The sequence below is a fragment of the Cicer arietinum genome, chromosome 5 (assembly GCF_000331145.2).
Source record: "Cicer arietinum cultivar CDC Frontier isolate Library 1 chromosome 5, Cicar.CDCFrontier_v2.0, whole genome shotgun sequence".
NCBI lineage: Eukaryota > Viridiplantae > Streptophyta > Magnoliopsida > Fabales > Fabaceae > Cicer > Cicer arietinum.
Genome location: NC_021164.2, coordinates 79265903 through 79290961, shown reverse-complemented (window position 1 = coordinate 79290961; position 25059 = coordinate 79265903). Strand labels below are relative to the sequence as shown.

Sequence of the window (25059 nt, the reverse complement as noted above, 5' to 3'; positions counted from 1 at the left end):
ACCAAAGAAAAATTATTAACTTAATAGACTAACTTTAACAATCTTCCAATAACACTAAAGCCAACCAACTCCTAACACACATCGATCTAGTGTTATTGTCATGCTTCTGTTAAGCATGTGATTTCATAAGTAGGTCATTAATATTATCCAAGGTATAAACTCTACAAATATTCACATCTGCTATATCCATGATCTCTCAAATAAGATGGAAGTGTAGGAGTATACATTTTGATCTATGGTGAGATTTGAGTTCCTTAGCTTGCACGATTGCACCATTATTATCACAATAAAGGTCAATCGGATTTGCAATGCTAGGAACTATATCTAGTTCAATAATGGACTTTTTGATCCAAACAACCTCATTTGTTTTATTAAAGACAACATTGTACTCGGTCTCTATAGTAGAATTAGCGATTATCACCTGCTTTGAACTCTTCCAACTCACAGCGCCATCATTTAGGCAAAATACATAACCAGACTGTGAGCTATTCCTCACAACAAGCTCTTCCTCGCCATCATAAACTAAGAATGAATCTTAGTTCTTCTCAAATACTTTAGGATGTTCTTAAATGTGGTCCAATGACACTCACTAAGAACTGATTAATACATGGTCGTAATGCTCAATGCATATGAGACATCTGGTTTAGTACATATCATGGCGTACATGATAGATCATATTGTCGGGGCATATGACATTATACTCATGTGTTCCTTTTCTTACAATGAAGTAGAACATTGTACTTTGGGCATTTACATGTCATCTAACATAGGCAAAAGTCCTATCTTGGCGTCGTGCTTATTGAAGCACTCAAACACTTTGTCAATATATGTACTTTGACGCAAGTCAAGCAACTTCAGTTATCTATCTTTATAGATTCTAATTCTTAACACATAGGAGACTTCACCTAAGTCCTTCATCGAGAAGCAATTCTCGTTAAGGAATGAAGTCTTCCACACACACACACACACACTTAATAATTAATAAAGTAGATAAATTATTACACATGGTGTTGCCTCTCGTTATTGTAAACAATTACAAATATTAAAATAAATAAATTATTACGACACCGACCATAACTATACACCCTTAATAATTAATTAAAAATAAATTTTTAATATATCTCAAAATATTTACTAATAACGAGTCTTTATTATTAATTTTTTAGCATCATAAATTTAATAAATTTAAAACAAAAATTGTTGCAACTATTGTGTTCTTAATTATGATTTAAATATACATATCAATATTAAACAAGCATGCGTAATCAGTTTCTAACGTATTCTAACAATATGGAGATCACATGTTTCTCAAATATATTGAGGCAATAATTATTTATCAAATACCGTATATATCAAGAGTGTTCCTAGTTGATATCATATATTTTGAATGAATCATAATCAAGAGAATATTTAATCATGTTATCAAATAGGTAAACAAACACCTACAAAAATAAGGCATAAACAACCATGGCTCTCACACCACTATTGGGATATCAAGAGATATATTTTAAAATAATTCTCAAGAGCGAAAATCATCCATTCTAATGGATCTCAGATACACAATATTTCACATGAGGTTTATGTGTTTACCTATTGAAGCGTCAATGAGTACAAATGACCAACACCACGATACGGTAGTGTCTTTACTCGATCTATGTGAATGATTGCTTTAGAATGCGTCAGTGCTAGCTGACGGCTACAGTAAGAATGCTTTTAAAGTTAGATTAAAAGGAGACAAAATATAAATTAAATTATTATTTAATTAAATAATTTCTTAATTAATTTTTTACTTTTTGATTTAATTATTTTATTGTGTGACATTATAGGCTCTCACTTAGTTAGCAATACAATTATATAAAATATAAAATATTATAAACAGTGACTGACATCTAGTAATGTATCATTGCTATTCGATTAATTTGAGAATCAATGAAAAGTTTTTAACATTACTATGACCATTATTTATTGTGCAGTAAACGTCCCTTCATCCAAATATTTTAATTGAACACAAGACATAAAAAGTGTCATCTTTGTTAGTACATGTTACAATGACATTGATTTGAGATCAACGCGGATGAGTCAAATATTTAATTAATGTGTCATATTATAATCTCTAACGATAAATATTTAAACAATTTCAAAGATATATATGCTAATTTGCAAAAAGAAGAGATTAATTTGACTCAAGCTTATAATATGAATGACCAATTTATCTATTTAATCTTATTCTTGTGATATTATGTTGAGATAAACGTTAACATTAATGTACCTTTTGCACATACTTCTCCCTCAAATTGCGATTATTACCATTACAATCAGTAGATCCACTTCTATCAAAACATATATGTGTTGTGAACATTTTAAATTGAATTTATCAAAATATAGACTTATTTCAAAAATTTCAATTTAAAGTTTTTTAAATATAAATATATTCTAAAAAACAAATTTAAATTTGTCAGATCATTAATGTATTTTCAAAGACTTAAATTATGTTGCAAGAAACTTAAATTTGAATTTTTTAATATATAGTTTGGATGCATAAACACAAACTCCGAAATGCTCTAATATATGTTGATTTATTTAAATTTAGTGTGACCCACACGAATTTCAACTAAAATGCATTAAAGAGTTTATCATTAACATTATTCTTTCAGATTGTATTGATTTGTTAGTTTTTCTTTTTAAAAAAACATAGTGTATTTTTTAAAATAAAAAAAATGGAAAAAAGAATTGGATGTTTTGAGTAGAAAGTGGGGGTAAGGGTATATAACTCAAGGGTATGGGGTAAGTTTCCAGTTTACATCATCTTGTTTCGGCCCACATAATCTCTTACATCATCTTGTTTCGGCCCACATGATCCTAAACAATTATTCTTCATTTTTGTTTGTAGTTTATAGTAAAGCCGTCAAAAAAGCCTTCAATATAAGGTCTTTAATTTTTCTTTTATTAAACCTCTATTTTTAGGCAGAAAATTTTTCCTTGTATCCACTCATTTATCCCTATACCTCCAAAAGTAAAGAAAAAATACTAAAATACCCTCATACATATAATTTTTTTTTTAATTTCTTCATTTAACATTTCCGGAACAGAAATAACAAGCAAAAAAAAAAATTTCGGAAAACTTCTTTCAAGTTTTCCGGTACACAACTTTCATTCCGGAAAACTTGAAAAAAGTTTTCCGGTACAGAACATCATTTCCGAAAAACTTCAACGTAACATTTCCGGAAACCACCGAAAAACTTCATTCACATGTTTTCCGGTAGTTGTTTGATTTTTTTTAAATATTTTTTAAAATAATTTTTTTGTTTTATTTTTTTTTTATTAATTAGTATTTATTTGATTTTAATTAATTTATAGATCTTGTTATGGAAAAGAGTATTAATCATTAATTATGGTGTATTAATTATTAATTATTTATGGTATATTTATATGTGTTAATTAATATTTATGATGCGTTAATTATTGACTAATGTATTATCATTTATAAAAATAATAAAATTAAAAAAAAAATTAAAAAATGGTGTGTACCGGAAACCTTTTTGAGAAAGTTTTCTGGATCTGTACCGGAAATCTTTGGAATGAAGTTTTCCGGTAGTACAATTTTTCATTTCTGTACCGGAAATCTTTTTTAAAGTTTTCCGGTAACAATTTCTGTACCGGAAAACTTGAAAAAAGTTTTCCGGAAATAAGGTGTGTACTGGAAATCTTTTTTGGAGTTCCGGAAAAGATGAAATTATAAATAAAAAAAAAAATCTTTGAATTAATAAGGGCATAATTGTCATTTTCAAAAAATTATGGGGGTATAGGTATAAATATGGGGGTACAGGGGAAATTTTTCTTTTAGGCACCATATCAAAATAATTTTTTTTAAATTGCGGTCCATTATTTCATGGGCCTAAGAGAGGGGCTCTAGGGGCCTAGAGCCCCCAATATTTTGTTAATTTTGAGTTTTTTTTCTTGAAAAAAAATTTATGTAAAAAAAAATCAGACATTTTTTATCGAAAAAAATCCGAATTTTTTTATCGAAAAAAATCGGAAATTTTTATAGAAAAAAAATCGAACATTTAGAAAAAAAAATTGGACATTTTTTATTGAAAAAAAATCAAAAGTTTTTATAGAAAAAAATCAAAAAAATTTTATCGGTGAAAAAACTGAAAAACTTTATTTCTCAACAAAGAAAATCGATTTTTTTTTAAAAAAAGGGGCCTATGGGCCTATTAAGCCCACTAAATTTTAGGGGGCTTTTAGTTTAGGGGGCCTTTTAATTTATTAATTTTGTTGGCCCCTCTAAAATATGGACTGGAGCCTAGAGCCGTCAAAAAAGCCCCCAACTATAAAGCCTCTTACTTTTTTTGTTTTATTATTAGGCCCCCTATCAAAATAATCTTTTTAAGGGCCCCTTAATTTCGGCCCATTATTTCATGGGGCCTAAGGGAGGGGATCTAGGGGTCCATAGGCCTCCAATATTTTGTTAATTTTAAGATTTTTTTCTTGAAAAAAAATTTATTAAAAAAAAATGAAATTTTTTATCGAAAAAAAATCAGAACATTTTTTATCCAAAAAAAGTCGGACATTTTTTATCGAAAAAAATTGGAAATTTTTTATCGAAAAAAGCCGGACATTTTTTATCGAAAAAAAAAATTAGACATTTTTTATCGAAAAAAAATTAGACATTTTTTATCGAAACAAAAAATCGGACATTTTTTATCGAAAAAAAATCGGAAAATTTTTATCGAAAAAAATCAGAAATTTTTTATCGGAAATTTTTATCGAAAGAAAATCAGAAATTTTTATCGAAAAAAATCGAACATTTTTTATCGAAAAAAACTCGGAAAATTTTGTAGAAAAAAAAATTATCGGTGAAAAAATTGAAAAACTTTATTTCTAAAAAAGAAAATTGATTCTTTTTTTAAAAAAGTGGGCCTGTAGGCCTCCTAAGCCCACAAATTTTTAGGGGGCATTGTTTTTGGGGGCCTTTTAAATTATTAATTTTTTTGGCCCCTTCAAAATGTGGGTTGGGGACAATAATTAGAGGAATTGTCAAATTGACAGCTCTACTGGAGCCAATAATTAGGAGGCTTGTCAAATTGACATTTCTAGTTTATAGTCTCTCATTCTGTTAGTCTCTTAATCTCTCCACGTTTGTTGACCAAAAAGAAAATCTCCACGTTTTTCTTTTTGTCACTGTTTAGACATGTTTATCTTGATTCCCAAACAAATAATGTTACTCACCCTCTTTTGTATTTCTACTTAATAATTCATTTTCCTAATACAAATATTTTAAAAGCAAATTATTTACTTGTGATTATTTATGTTGCTCTTGTTAACAAAGTAACATGGAGAAACAACCCTTATTCTAGTGTGTTTAGAAATATAAAATTCCCAGGGCAAGAAATCACATCCAAGTTAAAGCTACAATTGGTAGCCTCACAACCACCATACAGTTGCCTTCTCTAGTCATATCTCCAACCATCCCGACAATAATTGCATTTAGAGTTATATGAGTTCGAGAATTTCTTCTATAGCTCTCAATGTTTTTTAGATTAATAAATTCACAAATATATTTTAGAAATTTTAAAAATATAGGAGATGAGAGAAGAAAAATTATATTTATATATTATGTTTGTGGATTTTATATTTTAAGAATGAAAAAACCTGTTAAACTTGATCAAGCTGGTTTACATATTTGCGCTGTTTTGGTAAATGTTACCAATGCCCACCAACCACACCTTGCATCATTCAAAACTTTACATAAAATTCATTTTAGATTATGAGAAACATTAATAATTAAATTTAAAAAATATATATTGTTAACATATTTAATATGAAAAATATTTTTTGTAATCTATGTGCAAAAGAGGTCTACCTGTAAAGTTGGTAGTACAAATATTGTATTTTACATAAAATATCATTAAGATTAGGCTAGGCATTTATGTTTGGAATAAAGCTATACAACCATTTTCATCAAATCATGTGCGTCATTAAAGCTAACATTAGGCCAAAGTACTACCTAATCTCGAGAATGTTTAACGTGGTTCGCGTTTAATAATAATAATATGTTCCATATGTGATCCACGTGGAATAAAAAACGAAAACATCACAATAGGAAGGATGCCCATTTTTTCTTGGCAAAACAAAATTTGAGGCATGAAAGTATTCCATTTCATATTAAATATTAGGTTTGCATTTTTTTTTTATAAATATTGTCACTTTTAAATATCATTGAAATATTCTTTAATTTTTAATCGGTGGTCGGTTGAAAGATTTTCAAAATTTTGTTTTAAATATTAAATTAGGTTTTAAATAGAAAAAGTAAATTTTAATAATTAAAAAAAAAGAAAAGATATAGTTTTTGTTTATATAAAATTTCAAATTTTATTCAAATTTTTATTAAAAAAAATCAACTTTTTAGTTCATAAAATATATTTTATTCACTTTTAGTTTATATTTTAAATTTTTTTTATAAAAAATTAGTACTTTTAGCTTTAATTAAATCTTCATAAAATCAAAGTAAAACTAAAAATAAACAAAATTTTATTATGGCTAAATTTGAAAGGTAATAATTTTTGTGGACTAAAAATATAATCAACCCAAAAAAAAATATACCCTCTTTTTATTGTATTATTAAAAAAGTTTGAGAATAATTGGAGGTCAATACTAAAGTCTTTAGAACATTTTTTTTAACAGCCTCATAGGAAATTGTGATGCGTTAAATGCATCAGTTAATATTAAAAAGACATATATTAAATGAAGATAAAAGAATCTTTAAGCAATAGTTACTTCTCAAAAGTTATGAATAAGACAAAACAAATCTCTAAAATTTTCTTGTGATAAAGAAGGGAGAAAGTAGTTATTATAATTTTTTTCCACAAATATAAATGTTTTTTATAACCGATATAAATTTGACCATTAAAATTAATTCAATTAATTACTTTTTTTAAGAACCATACAAGTCAAATATGACATTTAGTCTTAGATAAAGAGAGTAATCGTTAAATGGTTAAAAGTATTTTGGTTTATGAATGTATGAAATTTGTAATAATAATCATTGTAAATTCATGAACACATTTAAATACATCTTTTTGTTTTGGTTTTTATTTTTTTTATTTTTAGTTAATAAAATTAATTATAAAATGTGTTTTTAATTGATCAATTAAATCTAAAAAGTTATCAACAATTTCAATTTCAATTTCCATAGAGACTACAGTAACAATATTTCATACTTTTAAATTAATTTTTAATGATGATAACTATTTATCACATCTTGTGACTTTGGAACACCTCTATGGCTCTATATATACATTGCCATCAACTTGTCTTTCAACTTGTCTTGCAACATTAGGATCACAAGCGAAGGCAGATTTCCTTTCTTTTCTTTGGCGCAATGTATACTTATGTATATTGAGACTATCATAAATTATGAGAAAATATCCGATAAATATAATGATTATCATAAATAGATTCTCCTAAAATAATTATTTAATTTAAATGATTAATGAAATTAAATTAAGATGAATTTGATTCATTTTAAGTCAAAAAATTAAGTAAAAAAACTTTAAGTCAAAATGTATTGCAGAAATATATATAGTTTATTTGTTCCACTATAGTTATCGCAATTGAGTATTTTATATATATTAAAAAAATATAATAAATAAAATAAAAATAATTACTTTATTATATTACTCTTATTATTGTATTTTTCTTTTCATTTTATAAATTTATTTTAATTATTTTATGAATTGTCTATCTGTCACTTTATGAGAATTTTAACTTTTTTTTCTTATTACTAGGAATATGAATATGGAATATAAAACAAAATTAGAAAATGTTTTTCAAAATAAATATATTTGAGTGAAAATATTATAAACTCTAACCAAGGTAGCCAACAAGAATGCGAGTATATTGAAATCAAGGGAATAATTATCATCTGTTTTAAAATAATTGACCTATTTATAAAATAATATTTGTTATAAAATAGTTGACAATTTTAATTTCTAATATACTTTTGTTTAATTGTTTTTTTAATTAATATTAATTATATAATTTTTAATATAATATTTTTTACTATATATTTATATGATATTGATAATGTATTGATATATTACAAGAATAATTTGATAAGAGTATATTTTCTCTCTCGCTCTTTTATTTATACATTTTTATTAATATTTAAAATAATCAATTGACTTAATTATTTTGAGACAAATAACGAAAGTAATTGAAATGAAATAATTATAATTGATTTTTATATAGAGTACACATTTTCTTTTTTGTCGTGAATAATTACAATATATGGTAGATGTTAATCTTCTTACCTTCTATAAGTCTCATAGTTAAATCTCACATACTCCACTATATTAAAAGCCCACTCATATTATTATGTTAATGCACCTATACTTAAATCTCACTTACTCCACTGTATTAAAGCCCACTCATATTATTATGTTAATGCACCTAGTAGTAGACTTTTAATATATCTGTAAGTTTCAATATATTTGCCCTATAAATATGATTTATGTAAAATGACACATTCATGAATACAATATTCTCTCTTTTTTTCTCTTTCTCTTCTTCATCTCTTTTTTTATGTAAAATGACACATTCTTGAATAAAAAATGTACTAGATGTGTCTAAATAAACGTGTTATATTATTTTAATAACTTTATCCAATTTTATATATAAATTTAAATTATTTTAACAATTATTTTTGTAGATAAATTAAGAATTCGATTATATTTTGTTAACAATTTTCTCCTCTTTTTTTTTTTTGGATCAAATAAATAAAAATAATAATAATAATAAAGTAAATTATATTAATAAAATAAATTAAATTGAACAAAAAAAAATTAAATTAATGAGTTGGGGATATTTGATTATGAAAGGAAGAAACAATTTCCTCCTATTTAAATTAATTTAAATTTATCTACACATTGTTAAAATAATATAACACGTTATTTGTTTAGGCACATCTAGTACACCATATTTTTTATCTCTCCATTTAATGTATTTTATTTTAATTTATTAATATTATTTTATTCAATTTAATTAATTTTTTATTAATATAATTTACTTTATTATTATTTTTATTTATTTATTTATTTCAGAGAGAAAATATGAATAAGTTGTTAACAAAATATAATTAAATTGTTAATTTATCTACAAAATAGGAGACAATTGTTAAAATAATTTAAATTTATCTATAAAATAGAAAAAAATTGTTAAAAGAATACAAAATGTTATTTATTTTGGCACATCTAGTCAACCACATGTTTTTCTTCTTCAATTTAATATGTATTTTATTTTAATTTATTAATAATATTTTGTTTTCTAAAATATTAAATTTATTTTTATTTTATTAAATAAATAATTTTCTAATTGCAAAAATGAGAAAAAATAATAATCAGACTCAATACATAGTTGCATCTTAGAGATGCGACCTTCTATTAAGTTAAAAAAAAAAAAAAAAATCCTTCAAAATGTCGCATGTCAGGCTTGCGATCAACTATTGAAATTCAAAAGTAGAGCATTTTTGTATTATTTATTTATAGTATGGCAGTTTGGTATAAAATAAAATAAAAAGGATATTAGAATAAAAATTTCCAAATATACAACTTTTTTATTTTAATTTTTATAATTTTTTTTGGATTTAGTCTTTGTAAAATTAGAGACATGTAGCCCAATAAATACAACCAACATATCATCTTTTGTAATATATTAAAAATTAAAATATCTTATATTATTAATTAATAAATTTGTTTATTTTTTATTTAATAATTTATGTTATTTTATTAAAAAATATGAATAAATATTAAAAGGTTTAGGAGTTTTGGAAAAACTCATCTTCTTCCATATGATAAATCATCAAAAAAAATTTTCTTGACCATATTCATTAAAGTCTCTATATACTTTCATTTTTTTTATCATAAACACACAATTGACTTCAAAAATATACTTTTTAATTGTAGTTTTACAAGAATTCTTGATAGAAAATAATAATACTTGTACCAACACTCTACGTGACTCTACAACTCAGTTATGCCCCTCACTCTATCCTACCATATTTATGTGGTAATGAAATCAAATTATAGAGAGTCATTTCTGAATACGTCAAAAAGAGAAGACTTTTATGGTTTATAACATGAAAGAAGATGAATTTTTCAAAAATCTCAAGACGTCTCTTTTTTATTTATATTTATATTTTATTTATAAAATAACACTAATTATTAAATAATAAATAAATAAATTTATTAAATTAATAATATAAAATATTTTAAGTTTTTAAATTCTAGTTCAATTGTCAAATGTTAATGTTGGATTCGAATTCGGGACATCACAATAGTTTGAGTTGATTATAATTGAATTTATCATTTTATTCTAAAATAAAATTAAAATAATATATATATATATATATATATATATATATATCACATTTTTATTTTATTATAAAAAATGATAAATTAATGTACACTTATAGGATCACATATCACGACAATATAACATTGATTTAACATCAGATACCAAAGTCAATACTAAATCTAAACATAAAAACTTACCAAAATTAAAATAAAACAATAATTTATTTACAAAGACCAAATAATTCATTAATAAAAAAAAAAGAATTACAACCCACCCTTCATTTAATATCATTTAATCAAAATTGAATGACTGAACTATCTATGTGGTTGCGTTCACGTATTCATTTTTTTATTTTACTGATGGGAAAGATTGAGATACGGAAAGATTTAACACTTTTTTACCAAACGTTCCAGAGACTGCTTTTTTATTATTATTTTACAGTAGAACAACAATTTATTAATATAATTTTTTTATAAATGAGATATTATATTAGTAACTTATATATAATTACAGAATTTTAAACATAATATTTAATTTAATAATATTAACATTTATAATTTGAATTAAAATTTAACAACAGTACAACATTTTATTAATAAATTTAATGGACATACATATCAATAGTAAATTAGTTTTAGTGTAAGAATAATAAGTAGTGGCAAGGACTTTATTATCTATAATTCAAATTCAAATCAGAATTTCCTTAATAAATGATCATACAATAAAAAAATTACCATTGTTGCATATTTTAATTTTAAAATAACCATAGAAAGTGAGGTAATTTAACATAATAAACTATTTCATTAAATATCCATGTAAAACAATTTCTTAATAAGTATGTAGTTTAAATCCTTATTAATATAATAACTTTTTACCATTAAAAAATACTACTCCCTCTTACTCCTTATATAAGAAAATCTTTGAATTTTTTTTAGTCTTTATAAGAAAAAAGTCATACTTAAAATATAGTAATTTTTTATCCTTTATTTAATGTTTAATAAAAATAATAAATTTTTGAAAATAATTTAATATATAGTTATAATTAAAATACATTATAAATATTATAATATCATATAAAATGAAAATATGATGATAACTGAAAATGAAAATGAAGGTTGAAATGTAGGGATGTAACTGAAAACAACTTTTAAATGTTTGTGTTGGTACATCGAAACGTGACACTTGGTTGAAGCACCGAAATTAGTAGCTATTTATTCATTCATTCATACTAGTTAATTATTTTGATGCATGAATAAATAACTTCTCCAAACTCTACAAGACTACAACAATAATAATAATAACTTCACATTATGATGCTCTCTGCTACTCTTCCAATTTCCCCCATTTCTGTTAAATCATCTTCAATGCAATCCCTACCCTTCACTCATCGCTTTATTGTCCCTTCCGGCAACCGTCTCTTTCCTGTTAAGCTCACCGGAGTTTCTATGGGTGCCCGCCGCTTCTCACTGCCACCTGTCAAACTGAAGTCCTCTTCACTCCCAATCTCTTCCATTGGTAACTTAATTTTTTATAAACTATTATTACCTGTTTTGATAACTGAATGTTCTTTGCTTCTTGTTTAAATAAACTATTATTATTGTTGTTATATTTATATCCCCTAGTAAATTAGTATTTAGAAGTGTTAAGTTCTGTTATTTTCAGCATTTTTATGAAAAATAAATGAATGAAATTTTGAATAAGGATCTGTTACTTTTGCAGTTGAAGAAGTTGATGAAAGAAGCAAGTTTGTAGAGACTTCAAAAAATGGGAACTTGATTCCTCTCTATCAGTGCATATTCTCTGATCAGCTTACTCCTGTTCTTGCTTACCGAAGTTTGGTTAATGAAGATGACCGCGAAGCTCCAAGCTTTCTTTTTGAATCTGCTGAGCCTAATTTTCAAGCTTCCAATGTTGTGAGTGTGTTTTATTTGTAGTTTTATGATTTTGAATTTTAAGGTTGTTTTGTGTGTTTTTCCTGACCCTACTTAGTGAGATAAGGCTTGATTGTTGTTGTTGTTTTCTGTGTTTTTGTTTTGAATCCGGGATTTGATGGATTGCAGGGGCGTTATAGTGTTGTAGGAGCTAAACCAACAATGGAAATTGTTGCAAAAGAAGATAAGGTTACAATAATGGACCATGAATCTGGTCATTTAACCGAGGAGATTGTTGATGATCCTATGGCGATTCCCAGAAGAATCTCACAGGATTGGAGACCCTGTCTCAGTGATGAACTTCCAAATGCATTTTGTGGTAAGAGTTCTATGATCTGAATAAAACCTGTGGGAGATCTTATCAAATTATAATGCAATTAATTTGTATGTGAAATAATGAGGCTGAATCAATTTTTATTTGATTCTATAACTAATTTATAAAGCAAGGATGTTGACGCATGATTGCTGCAATGATTAGCAGCTTTGAGTTAACGGAAAATTGTAACGGTTAGGATATTTTAAGTTGAAAATACAATCATGGAGCATGTTCAATTATATAATTCTGAGTTTCAGTATGTGCAACTATAATTCTTAAAAACTAAGAAAACATGATGTTAATGTCTTTTTCAATTTTTTTGGATGACTATAATAAGTGAAGTTGAAATCTTGTCGTTTTAAGGGCGTAAGATTTTTTTTTTATCCAAATACCAACAAGCTGCATTAGTACATTATTTGTCATTATGCGACTTCTTGTGTGCGCGCATGTGAGAGAGTAATGACAATACATTTTTTGTTCTCATGTAATTAAATTACATATAGAACACTCACTAGTCTAAGCTGTTGTTCTAGGTGGTTGGGCAGGTTATTTCTCCTATGACACAGTTCGTTATGTGGAAAAGAAAAAGCTACAATTTTCAGATGCCCCGAAAGATGACAGGAACCTCGCAGACATCCATTTGGGCCTTTATGAGACTGTGATTGTGTTCGATCATGTCGAGAAGGTACCTGTTTTGCGTATGCATAAATACTATAACAACTACTAGAATCTTGCTTGTGATGTTGATGTGTAGTTTAGCATTTCTAATTTGCACTGCAGTTTATGCTCGATTCAGATGCTTTATAAACAAAATGATATATTTGATTTTTTTTATCTGAATTTTTGTTCATCAAACAAGGAAGGGAAATCATTATAAATTCAGAATTCTTATAAATGCATTCTCTTTACATCTTTGGACATATAATGATATGGAATCCATTGGATTTTTTATCAGCATTTGTATGCCTCAAGATTATCCATTTAATATTTAATTGCATTATTACATATGATATGAAGACATCATTCATAATTTCAATACTTCATTGTTGACTCAATTTCATACCTGTGCTCTGCCCAACAGAAAGCGTATGTGATTCTTTGGGTGAGGACTGACCGATACTCCTCAGTTGAGAGCGCTTACACAGATGGAAAGGAACGATTACAAAAACTAGTGGACAAATTACAAGATGATAACCCGTAAGTTATCTGTTTAATGTTGCTCTCTCGAACAACGTAGTTGCTTTTGAATCAAAATTAATTAGAAGTGTCTTTTCCTAGCCCGAGGCTCGCTCCCGGCTCTGTGGATTTGCAAACTCGTCATTTTGGTACTCCTTTAAAGGAATCAAACATGACATCTGATGCATACAAGGAGGCAGTCCTTCAGGCAAAAGAACATATCAAAGCAGGAGATATTTTCCAGATTGTATTAAGTCAGAGATTTGAACGAAGAACATTCGCTGATCCATTTGAAGTCTATAGAGCATTGAGAGTTGTGAATCCAAGTCCATATATGACTTATTTGCAGGTTTATTTCTATATAACATATAAAAATACTTCATTTGGTAAAGTCAATGTTCATCTCTTTCATGTTTTGATGATGATCATGTTTTTTGTAAACAGGCTAGGGGATGTATTCTGGTTGCTTCTAGTCCAGAGATTCTTGCACGTATTAAGAATGTATGTTTTCGTACATAGTTAGATTAGATTTTTAAATTAATTGATACTTCTTACTTGGTCACTTGAATGTTTACCACAAATCTTAATGGAAAAAAATATTAGAAGTGAATAGTTATCATGATCTTTTCGTGAACAGAAGAAGATTGTGAACCGTCCATTGGCTGGGACATGTAAAAGGGGAAAGACTCTAGAAGAAGATGAAAAGTTATCAGCGCAGCTCCTGAAAGATGAAAAGCAATGTGCAGAGCATGTAATGCTGGTTGATTTGGGACGCAATGACGTTGGAAAGGTTTGTCATATACTTTCACTTTAACCCAGTTACATTATGTTCTTATGCAATAGTTTACGCTATTATTTTGTATATTTAAAGAAATATTGCACTCTTAACAAAAATTCTGTTTGTAGGTCTCAAAAAGTGGTTCTGTTAAAGTTGAGAAGCTTATGAATGTTGAACGATATTCCCATGTCATGCACATAAGCTCAACGGTGATAATCTTTTCTTTTTAGATAAGAAAATATTTATCAAATAAATTCAGCATACTAAATAATATTTAATTCCATGTAATATTTAAAGGTTACGGGAGAGCTGCAAGACCATTTGACCTGCTGGGACGCCCTTCGCGCTGCATTGCCTGTTGGAACTGTCAGCGGAGCACCAAAGGTTCATAATTTTCTTTGCTCCTTTAGTCCTTAAATATATATATTTTACTCAATTTTAATCTTCAGCTTCATTCTTATGCAATAACCGGTAAATGCAGGTGAGGGCCATGCAATTAATCGACGAATTGGAGGTGGCAATGCGAGGGCCATATAGCGGAGGATTTGGATACATTTCTTTCTCAGGCGACATGGACATTGCTCTAGCTCTGAGGACAATAGTATTTCCAACCGGAACAAGGTACGACACAATGTACTCATACAAAGACCTAAACCAACGGCGCGAGTGGATTGCGTACCTTCAAGCTGGTGCTGGTATAGTTGCTGACAGCGACCCTGCGGATGAGCACCAAGAGTGTCAAAACAAAGCTGCTGCTCTTGCTCGATCCATCGACTTGGCAGAGTCTGCATTTGTTGATAAATAGGATAAGAACTATGATACCTTCAAATCCAATTATTGGATATACCATTAGTTACTCAATTATTATCCCAATCTAATAATAAATAGTTGCTTGTGTTGGGGGATATACGTTACAGATGTAGCTTCAGATTAAATTTCAGATAGTTATGTTTTACAAACATTGAATAATTACAATATCATGGTAATCTTTTCAAATTGAAATATTTCTTAATTTGTATGTTTCTTTTTTATCTTTCTATAAGAATGTGAATTGTGCCGGTCTCACATATGTCATAAAAAAATGAGTTTTATATCAAGTGATTTCAAAGCTTGGTAATTTATTTGTTTGTTTTAAGAGTATGCTTTGTTGGAGATATGTTGCATATTTTGAACAAGAAAATTGATGATGATGAAAGTTGAACAAATAAATTACAAAGTATGTGTATCACACTAAGTTTTAGGATCGATTCGCCTCCACCAATTTACGAGTTAACCGACAAATGAATACTTTAAAATTCTTGAAGTGAATTGCACATTCACATCAAGTCTTTTGATCAATGATAGTTTGCAGACTAAAGTTCATTCATTGACTCATAAATATGTTTTGACAGAAATTTGACTCATGTAACATGAAAATTATATTATTTTTTCTACCTCTAAAATGTCTCAATTTATCGAGAAATTCATATCAATTAGTTAAAGAAAATAATTCTTAAAAACATTTGTAACATTTGGTAACTTAACACCATTGTTTTGATGGCAAACGTATGTTTAAACCTAAGTATAGACTTTTATTTGAGAGGATGAGATTTTAAATTTGTTTTTCTTGAATGACATTTAGAATATCACGTATATTTAAAAAAAAAAGAAACAACTTTTTGTTCGACTTAGAATTACTCTTTAAAACATTAAACTTCCGAATTGTTGTCAATTATTTTATGGAAAATTATGTGTTGATTTGAACCTATTTTGTCCAAGTGCTTTGATATTTTGGTGAGTCGAAATCCATGAATTTAAGTCATATTTATGTTTTGTTTGAAGAAATCTTCCGAACTCAACTCTAAACTTGTGTACTTCAAAATAATACTTGTTAATATCAATAAATAACTACAAAAATTAATCTCCAAGTCTTAATAGTATTCTTGATAGTTAATTAATGTTGAGAACCTCTTATTGGTAATTTCTATTTTCTTTTACAAGTGCTGTGGGCTTATAAAGCTCTAAAATTCATTTGTCAATGCATAAAAACTTCCAGTGACGCCTAATACAGTGTTGGGGAATTTGTCAATCACTTGCACCGATAGATGATAAATATGGGTTAAGGTTTGTTGAAAAATAGAGGATAGACCTCAAAAATGACCGTTACCATTACAACATATTACGGATCTATCTAAAATCAGAGGACACCATCTTACACGAGGTTACATCAAGCTTTACATCAGTACAAGCATGTTAGATCCATATGCAAATCAGCAATGGCTAAAATCCAGAATAAGAACGTTGGTGCTAATCAAATATATATGCAGGGTTTCCCGAAGTGTGAACAGTTTACCTTCCCCGTACACTGGCAGGAGATTGACCGTATCTCTCACTGCCAATTTCATCATCTATCTCGCTACTATCTAAACAAATACCATTTTGGTTTACACTCATTTCCGAACTAGCATTACTGCTTGTGGCATGAGGAGAGCCTGACACACTAATTGTTCGACCACGCTGAGATCCAGACCTCACACTATACATAGAAGATGCCGGAATATTTGTCATCAATGGCCGTAAGTTGCCTGGAATGGTTCTCCTTATATCCTGTTCAATGAGAAACAAGCATAAATGGTAAGAAAATAATTATAGAACTTAATCAGTTTAAGTTAATCTAATAATTAATAATACTAGGTAAAGTTAAGAATCTAAATTCTGTCATTCTTGAGACATCATCATCCAAAAAGATAATTAGGGAATACATTTTTATACCAGAATAGTGATTCGTATGCAGCTATGCCACATTATAAGATTATTTTCATCTGATAAGGAGAGAGCAATAGAAAGAGAGTAAGAGAGAGAGTAGAATGTGTACCATATGCCTAATAGCCATATCCAAGGACTTCTTTGAAAGAGTTCTTCCAAATCCTGTGCTATCTGGAGATGAAGATGACTTGCCAGACAGATTGCTACGGGGAGAGTTTTTGTTATCCATCATTGGTGGTGCCAGTTTTCGCATGTTTATTACCCTCTCAACCATTTTAGTGCCCATCAGTACAGGACTGACATTGTCATTCACTTTGGAGCGTCCACGGTTAACTGCAGGCATTGAATTTCCACTTAAATGAACAGTGCCATTGGAAGACCGTCCTCTTGAAGGAGAACACGATTGTCGCTTGGGTCTTCCACTAGAAGAAGGCTCAACAGATGAAGACCGAGAAGAGGGAGCTCCAGGTCTGCCCCTACTCGCTGAAAGTGGCCTATCAGGTAGTGTAGTCCTCAAGTTAGGTGGAGCATCAAGTGAAAACCCTGGCATCTCCGACGGCTTCCATGGTCTTGACCTCGCTGTTGGTGATGTGCCACGTGATGGTACTTGCTGCTGTCTAGAGGTCACTGGAGCTTGCTGCCTTGCCGTCACAGGAGCTGGCTGCCTTGCTGTCACAGGAGCTGGCTGCCTTGCTTTAACAGGAGTTGGCTGCCTTGACGCCACAGTAGCTGGCTTGGTGCTTGAAGAAATCTTAACTGAAGAAGAAGATATATTTAACTCATTTGATGGCATAGATGGTCGCCGAGTGGGAGTAGATGCTCTTGATGTGGACCTGGACGGAGGTAAAGTAGGCCTGCTAGTTGGTGTTGAAGATCTTGCAGTAGATCTTGACAAAGGTGTAGTGGATCTTGATTGGGTCGCTGGTTTTGCAGCAGGGGCTGCGGTCTTCATGGAAGAAGTCGAAGGCTTAGTGGTAGAAACCATGATGGGCTTGGTTGTGGACATTGTGTTCTTGGATGCAGTTACCATGGTCCTAGTTGAAGGTATCGAACTCCGAGTAGGTGTTGAAGATCTTAATGATTTTGAAGCTGTGGACAATGAAGGGCGTCCAGTAGGAGTTGCAGGGCGTGATCCGGGACCTCCTGATGACGAGGGTCTCCTAGTTACGCCACTTGAAGAGCTCAATATAGGGGAGGAAGTTGGCTGTCTAGATGCCAAGCTAGTTCTCCCAGCAGGCTCTGATTGATGATTTGCCAACTATAACCACAAGGAAACAATTTGAAGAAAAATTAATTTCTAACACTAACCATAACCAAGTGAATTCTCATCAGGTAAGGTCAGCTACATGAATCAACCAATACCATTAGGCTCTATCAAAATATTTCAGTGAAGAGCCAACAGGATATCAATGAATCTTTACCTAATGATGATAAAAGAGCATCATCATTATTATTACCACTAAAATTTAAAAACCAAGAATGACCTTTACTCAATGATACCTATGAATCTCAAATTCCAAATACATATTTAGTGTAACATTATACTTTAAGCAATGGTCCTTCAATAAGTTAATAAATAAACAACTAAGATATGTTATGGCCAATGAACTGTAAAACAAGCAATATGATTTGAAGTTATTTCAAGTAGAACAAGGATATTAATATTGTTAAGGGGAAAGCTTATAAAAAAAGTATGGTCAAGGGAAAACATATACTACCATATCAATTATAGTCAGGTTTCAGGAGAACAGAAAATATACATCAATAACTAATTTGTTCTATAGGTAACTTGTTATACAAAACACTTATCAAGACAAAGTTCATGATGCCCGCTGCTTGATGAAAATGATATTTAACAAAAGAATTTTTCTCAAAACCATGAGAATTACAATTTCAAACTAGACATACAAATCAGCCAACGACCACCAAACAAATGATATGACCTGAAAACTAGAAGGCATCATTGAAAATGCTTACTCTTGATTTCAATGCTGTGGGACGAGCAGTTGGAGTACCAAGCTGACTCATAACAGTCTTCCGAGTTTCCATTTCCAAAGAAGGAAAAAGAGGAGTACCAGGAGGAGTTAAAAGCCTGAAAAAACATTAAACATGCTAAGCACCAATTTGAACAGCAATCATGTGCAATGGCTTTACACAACTTACAATGATTAACTAAGCCATGCCAGTCACACAAATACTAGGCAGACAAAACAAACTAAATTATCTGCAATAACTAAAACTAATGTGATGCAGGAACAGCATAAAGGAAATATTCCTTTGCCATGTAATTCTTGTAATTTCAAGAAAAATATTGGCATCTTCTAGCTATATGTCATATTTTTGTTTTAGGTATTCATGTTACAATTTCTTTGCATATATATGAAACATATAGTGCTTATGGAAAACAGAAGCAAGTGACATTAGGAATGTTACTAAGAGTTTAATACGACATCTTCTTTACATGTTATTAGTTTAATATGTAAATAGAAGCAAGTGACAATAGGAATGATACAGGGAGTTTGACAAACAATAGTGCTTATGTATGGAACACATGATCAGATATTGGCATAATACTGTTTCACAAGTTAAAAAATGAAGCCCAAAGAGTTAAGAACCAGATCAAGAGAAAGGAATGTTTTATTTCATATAACAACTTCAGTGTTTAATAGACATTATATACTACCATTTCCCCAAAAACAGATAGACTTCTACATGAGAAAATGCTCTGCTAACCAATCAAAACACAAAACCACCGTTATTGCTCTAATAAACACAATTACAAGATAAACATAATGAAGAAAATGTATGGACTATGACAATTGAAAGTTACATCATACCAGTCATAGTCATTTTTATTATTTTCCGAATTGAGAAAATCATCAGCACCAGACTTTCGCACAGGAGCAGCAGGCATAGAGGAAGAAATGTTAAATAAGGGAGAATTTCCCGGATTTGACCCTGCAACCAGGAAACATACCACATTCATAAAACTTCATTGTCCAAACAACACAATCATTTTGCAACTATCCATCCACTTCTTAAACTTTCAAATTTCAAACCACATACATACATGGTAAGTTTACAAAGACAAGTTCACAGGTTAATTAATCTTAGTCAACAACTAAACACTGCAAAGAAGAAAATCAACAAAAACCCCAAAACACATACACAACTCCAAAAATAGAAACTTTTTTAGCATGAATCTATACCCAAAGCTGCATCAAACTCCTCCGAGGTGTGAAGCAGAAGATCATTCCGTTCCTTCTCGCGCTTCCTCATCTCGAGAAACAATGCAAGCTCCTCATCTTTCTCCGTCGTGAGTGAAGCCGTTAAACCCCCAAATTGCTGCTCCCTCTGCTTCAAAGCAGCTTGCATTTGTAATTCCTGAGCTCTGAAGCTACGATTCATCCCCAAATTACAAATAATACAAACCCTAAATCCCTTAAAAAAAATTAACTCAGTTTCTCGTTCACCGTATGTCAATGAATACTCCGTGAGCTCTTTCTCAAAAAACAACGTTGAAATTTTTTTGCAGTGTTCAAATCTGTGCGGAAAAAGCAAAACGCTCACAGGAAGAACGAAACGACATTGTTACAGAGAAAGAAAGAGAGAGGCGAAATACGTTCTAGAAAACGCAATCGTCGCGTGGTTAAGGCGAGTGAGAAAGGCGCGTGGGAAGGAAACGAAGAGAGAGGGATCGGAAAACGGGAAATTTGAGTGTGACGGTGGTGAGAGTGAGGAAAGAGTTAAGAAGAGGGAGTGGCATTGAATGGTAATAAGAGTGATTTTCCAAATGAAAGTGGAGAATTTACTAAGGAAAAGACACCGTTTGGCTCTTGTCCTTCCTGTTGTTTGATGCCACGTTTCATGGTTCGATGGATAATCACGAAAATGCCCCTTCCCATGTGCATTCCACTTTTTGAATTCTTGCAACGGTGTGACCTTTGAAGCCCTCCCAACCCAACTTGGAATATTGTACGAGTAAACTTTGATATTTAATAGGGAAATCTTAAGTCGAGAGCACTTGTTAAGAGTGTAGAAATAAAATATGTTTTATATTTTAGAACCGTAAAAAATTAAAAAAAATTGAAATGATTTTCTTTATTTTTTTTATGTATTTATTTTTATGTTTGTTGAATTTGTTATGTTAGCATTACTCTATTTACTGTTGGCTTCATCTTATTGTATAATAAAAAATATTTTTCTTAATTATAAACACTTTTTGAGATAAAAAAGTTATCACTAAATATAGTATTTTTTTAATTATTAAGTATATTTAATTATTTTCAAATATATCTTTTAATAATACTGTTAATTTGTTTTAAAATATGAAAAATTAAATTTGATACATTTAAAATTAAAATTAATTTTGGAAATATTAACATATAAAATAAATATATTAACTATTTCGTTAATTTTTTTAATAAGAGTGAAAAAAATAATTAGTTTTTATAAAAAGAGACGGATATAATATTAATGTATGAGTTTAATTGTACCAAAAAATGTATGGGTTTTAGTGTCCATATTATAGATCTTAATATATTATTTTGTTATTTAATTATTTATAAATTATTTTTTAAAAATTAAAAAAAAAAATCAAAAATAAATTTGTATTTATCTGTTACAGTGAAAATTACTTTTTTTTATTAAAATAATTTGAAAAAAATATTTTTTTATAATCTACTAAAAACAGTTTATCAAAAAATTAATTTATTTTGTCAGCCCCAACTATACATGAGCCATACAAATGTAAAAATCTTTTGGTAGTTTGTTTTATAAGATTATTAATGACCATACATTTGTGAGTGTAAAATTATTTTATACTAATAAGCAATTACAATTTGTTAATATATCAATTACAAAATTTAAAAGAGGAGATATGTATATTCTTATGTTTTATTTGGTAAAATTAAGTTATAAATTAGTTGATGATTTATAGTTGAAAAATTAATTAATTAAAATTAAAGTGTTTGATAAATTTAATTTTTAATAGTATAAAATGATATAATTATATTTCTCTCCTTTTGACTTTTGTAATAGAAAAAAAAAATACAACAAAACTCTTAAATAAAAAAATCCACAACAATGTTATTCATTTACTTTTTTTATTTATTTATTACGACACAAATATAAATTTTAAAAGTTATCTAAAAAGTTTAGCAAACTCTACGTGTATAAATATCAATTTATTTACTGTTTACAATTTGACATCAAAAATGAATTTAAGTTTTTTACAATGATAAATTAGAAGATGGAGAAATAATAATAAATATGACAATGCATGTCTTAATCAATTTGTGTTTGGTAAATTTCTTGTAAGATGAACAACATGAAATGTTATTTTGACAAGAAATTAAATAAATTGAGTCTAACTATATTCATCAAGAAGAAGATATATATAAAGTGGAGACTCATGTGAATTAGTGGGTGAGAAAGTGGTGAGCGGGTGAGATAATTATTTAGTATTACATATAGATAAAAAATAATAAAAATAAAATAATAAGGTTATATACGAAAGAGAATATAAAAAACTATAAACTATAAGTTCAAACGCTACACTACTTGAAATAGCGTCTAATAATAAGCTATAATTTGGTGAGAACAAAACTTGTTTATCAAACACATCTAATTTAACCCGACAAACTTATAAACTAGTTTAATAAGCTATAAGCTAGCTTATTGACGTTATTAAACAATGCATTAGCGTCGCTTGGGTAAAATGATGAGAAGAGAGAAATTTTAATTGAGAGAAAAAATATAATAAATTCAAAATAAGATAGGGAAGGAAGATAAATATTTTAAATGGTTTTATGTATGGTGCGAAGGAAAATATTTTAAATAGCTTTTAGAGTAAATACACATTATTAATTCAAATCATAAATGTGAGTCAAATTAATCCATGAATTTTATGAATTAACATATATATAATAAAAATTATAAAATAGTAATCAAAATAGTTAATTTTAAACTTTTATCATTAAAAATTACAACATGACATGCTAATCGAATATTTGATAATTTCACGTTGATCTAATATCAATATCATCATACACACCGACTAATTTTCTTACAAAATTTAAATTTTTTATGAAATAATTTATCCATTATTAGTCAATGCATAATTATAATTACTCACAAAATTTTCTATGAAATGACAAAATTTTATTGACAAATTTTCCTCTGATAAAATGATATTGATTTGGGGTTAATGTGGATAAACCACGTATTCAATTATAGTCTCACTTTAAAATATCAAATGACAGAAGTTTACGTATGAGCTATTCGATTGGTATTTTAAATTTCATGGATGTATTATTCAATTTGTAAAATTTAGGAAATAATTTTACTTATGCTTACAATTGTATATACCAATTTGTCTATTACCTTAGTTTTGACTTTTAAAGATGTTTTGGTCACTTTACATCCATTCTCCAAACACCTAAAATGGATAAAAAAAAAACAAAATGAACTCTAGTTACACAAGATCAATGTAAAATAACAACAATTAATAACAACAATTAAACTATTATTAATGTTTGAATTTTATTGTAGTCACTTATAAAAGCATACACAGTTGAATGTGATATGCAAATATTATAACTTGTTTTACAATGACAGTGCATGAAAATTAAATTCTAAAATATTCACTCGTATTCCCTCTATTCTAACTATAAATTGTTTAGCTAAAAAGGTCAACCTAAGTACCATTAAAAATATTTTAAACCTATTAAAATAAATACTAATAATATTTTTTTATTACTATTATTATTATTATTATTATTATTATTATTATTATTAATGTATATTAGATTTTAAGTTTTATGTTAAATTATAAAATTTATAACCTTTTAGTAATTTAATCATAATTCTACATTAATTTTTTGACATATTTAAATATAATACAATAAAATAGAATTAAAATAGTATATAAAGTCAAATTATTTAAAACATCACATTAAATCTCAAAAAATACTTAATTACATTCACATGTTAACTTATTACTCTATTAAAAGTTATTTGCAGTTGCTTAATTTAAAATATTAATATAAAATAGAATTTTAAATACACTAACAAATCAACCGATATTTACAAACATATGGCTCAAACTTAAAAAAAAAATACGATAAACCATAAATTAGACTTAATTAGATCTTGAATTTGTTAGACATATCACACTCAAATTTCGTTAAATATAATTTAGTTATGCTTCATCTCATCCATATCACAAACCAAACAAGTCATTAATGTGTGATAAATTGTGATGAGTTGTAAAAGCACGGTTAGTTCTTACACGATTTGCAACAAAGAAACGAAAAAATACTGTAAAATTCCATTAAATATAAAACTTCAGTGCAATCGAAGTTGAAGTATAAAATATGAGTTAAAGTTATGAGAATATAACTTCTTAAAAGTTGCAATGTTAGAGCAAAAAAATCAGGAGCTTGATTCAAGATGATGTACACCACTTAAAAGTCATTATTGAGGTGTTTTTAGCTGTCAATGTATTACAATATATATCCTTTAATATTTCGTTTTATTACTTCAAAACATAGTAAACAATATGACATAATTATTCATGTGAAAATTAATTTTACATTAATAATAAATAAAAACATTAGACTTTATTATATCACTAAATAATTATAATTGTAATTACAATTGAATATACCATTTGTAAAATATTTTATGCGCATAGTAGACGAGCGTTAAAGTCGAAATAAATTACTTATGTGTTTTTCAGGTAGAGTTATTTTGTT

At 28.2% G+C, this 25059-nt stretch overlaps 2 protein-coding genes across 2 annotated transcripts; one reads left to right on the top strand and one right to left on the bottom strand.

Annotated features, from left to right (window-relative positions):
* Positions 1 to 11526: 11526 nt before the first annotated feature.
* LOC101507925 (anthranilate synthase alpha subunit 1, chloroplastic-like) lies at positions 11527 to 15575 on the top strand. The gene is made up of 11 exons (XM_004500618.4): positions 11527 to 11871; positions 12076 to 12269; positions 12417 to 12606; positions 13137 to 13288; positions 13685 to 13800; positions 13882 to 14128; positions 14224 to 14280; positions 14417 to 14569; positions 14686 to 14766; positions 14855 to 14941; positions 15039 to 15575. Exons 1-11 carry the CDS (start codon positions 11667 to 11669, stop codon positions 15360 to 15362), a joined length of 1806 nt encoding a protein of 601 aa, XP_004500675.1. The 5' UTR covers positions 11527 to 11666; the 3' UTR covers positions 15363 to 15575.
* A 1067-nt stretch (positions 15576 to 16642) lies between these two features.
* On the bottom strand, positions 16643 to 21273 carry LOC101508238 (uncharacterized). The gene is made up of 5 exons (XM_004500619.4): positions 20512 to 21273; positions 20140 to 20260; positions 19280 to 19394; positions 17412 to 18560; positions 16643 to 17143 (listed from the first exon to the last, which is right to left on the bottom strand). Exons 1-5 carry the CDS (start codon positions 20708 to 20710, stop codon positions 16886 to 16888), a joined length of 1842 nt encoding a protein of 613 aa, XP_004500676.1. The 5' UTR covers positions 20711 to 21273; the 3' UTR covers positions 16643 to 16885.
* Between the last annotated feature and the right edge of the window lie 3786 nt (positions 21274 to 25059).

What these genes read in the sequence shown, in the direction of transcription:
- LOC101507925 (XM_004500618.4), top strand. Translation starts at nt 11,667, where the DNA reads ATGATGCTCTCTGCTACTCTTCCAATTTCCCCCATTTCTGTTAAATCA. An exon ending in TGTTCGATCATGTCGAGAAG is followed by an intron (nt 13,289 to 13,684) that starts GTACCTGTTTTG and finishes TCTGCCCAACAG; the next exon opens with AAAGCGTATGTGATTCTTTG. An exon ending in CATATATGACTTATTTGCAG is followed by an intron (nt 14,129 to 14,223) that starts GTTTATTTCTAT and finishes TTTTGTAAACAG; the next exon opens with GCTAGGGGATGTATTCTGGT.
- LOC101508238 (XM_004500619.4), bottom strand. Translation starts at nt 20,710, where the DNA reads ATGAATCGTAGCTTCAGAGCTCAGGAATTACAAATGCAAGCTGCTTTG. An exon ending in AATAAAAATGACTATGACTG is followed by an intron (nt 19,395 to 20,139) that starts GTATGATGTAAC and finishes ATGTTTTTTCAG; the next exon opens with GCTTTTAACTCCTCCTGGTA. An exon ending in CCACAGCATTGAAATCAAGA is followed by an intron (nt 18,561 to 19,279) that starts GTAAGCATTTTC and finishes TTGTGGTTATAG; the next exon opens with TTGGCAAATCATCAATCAGA.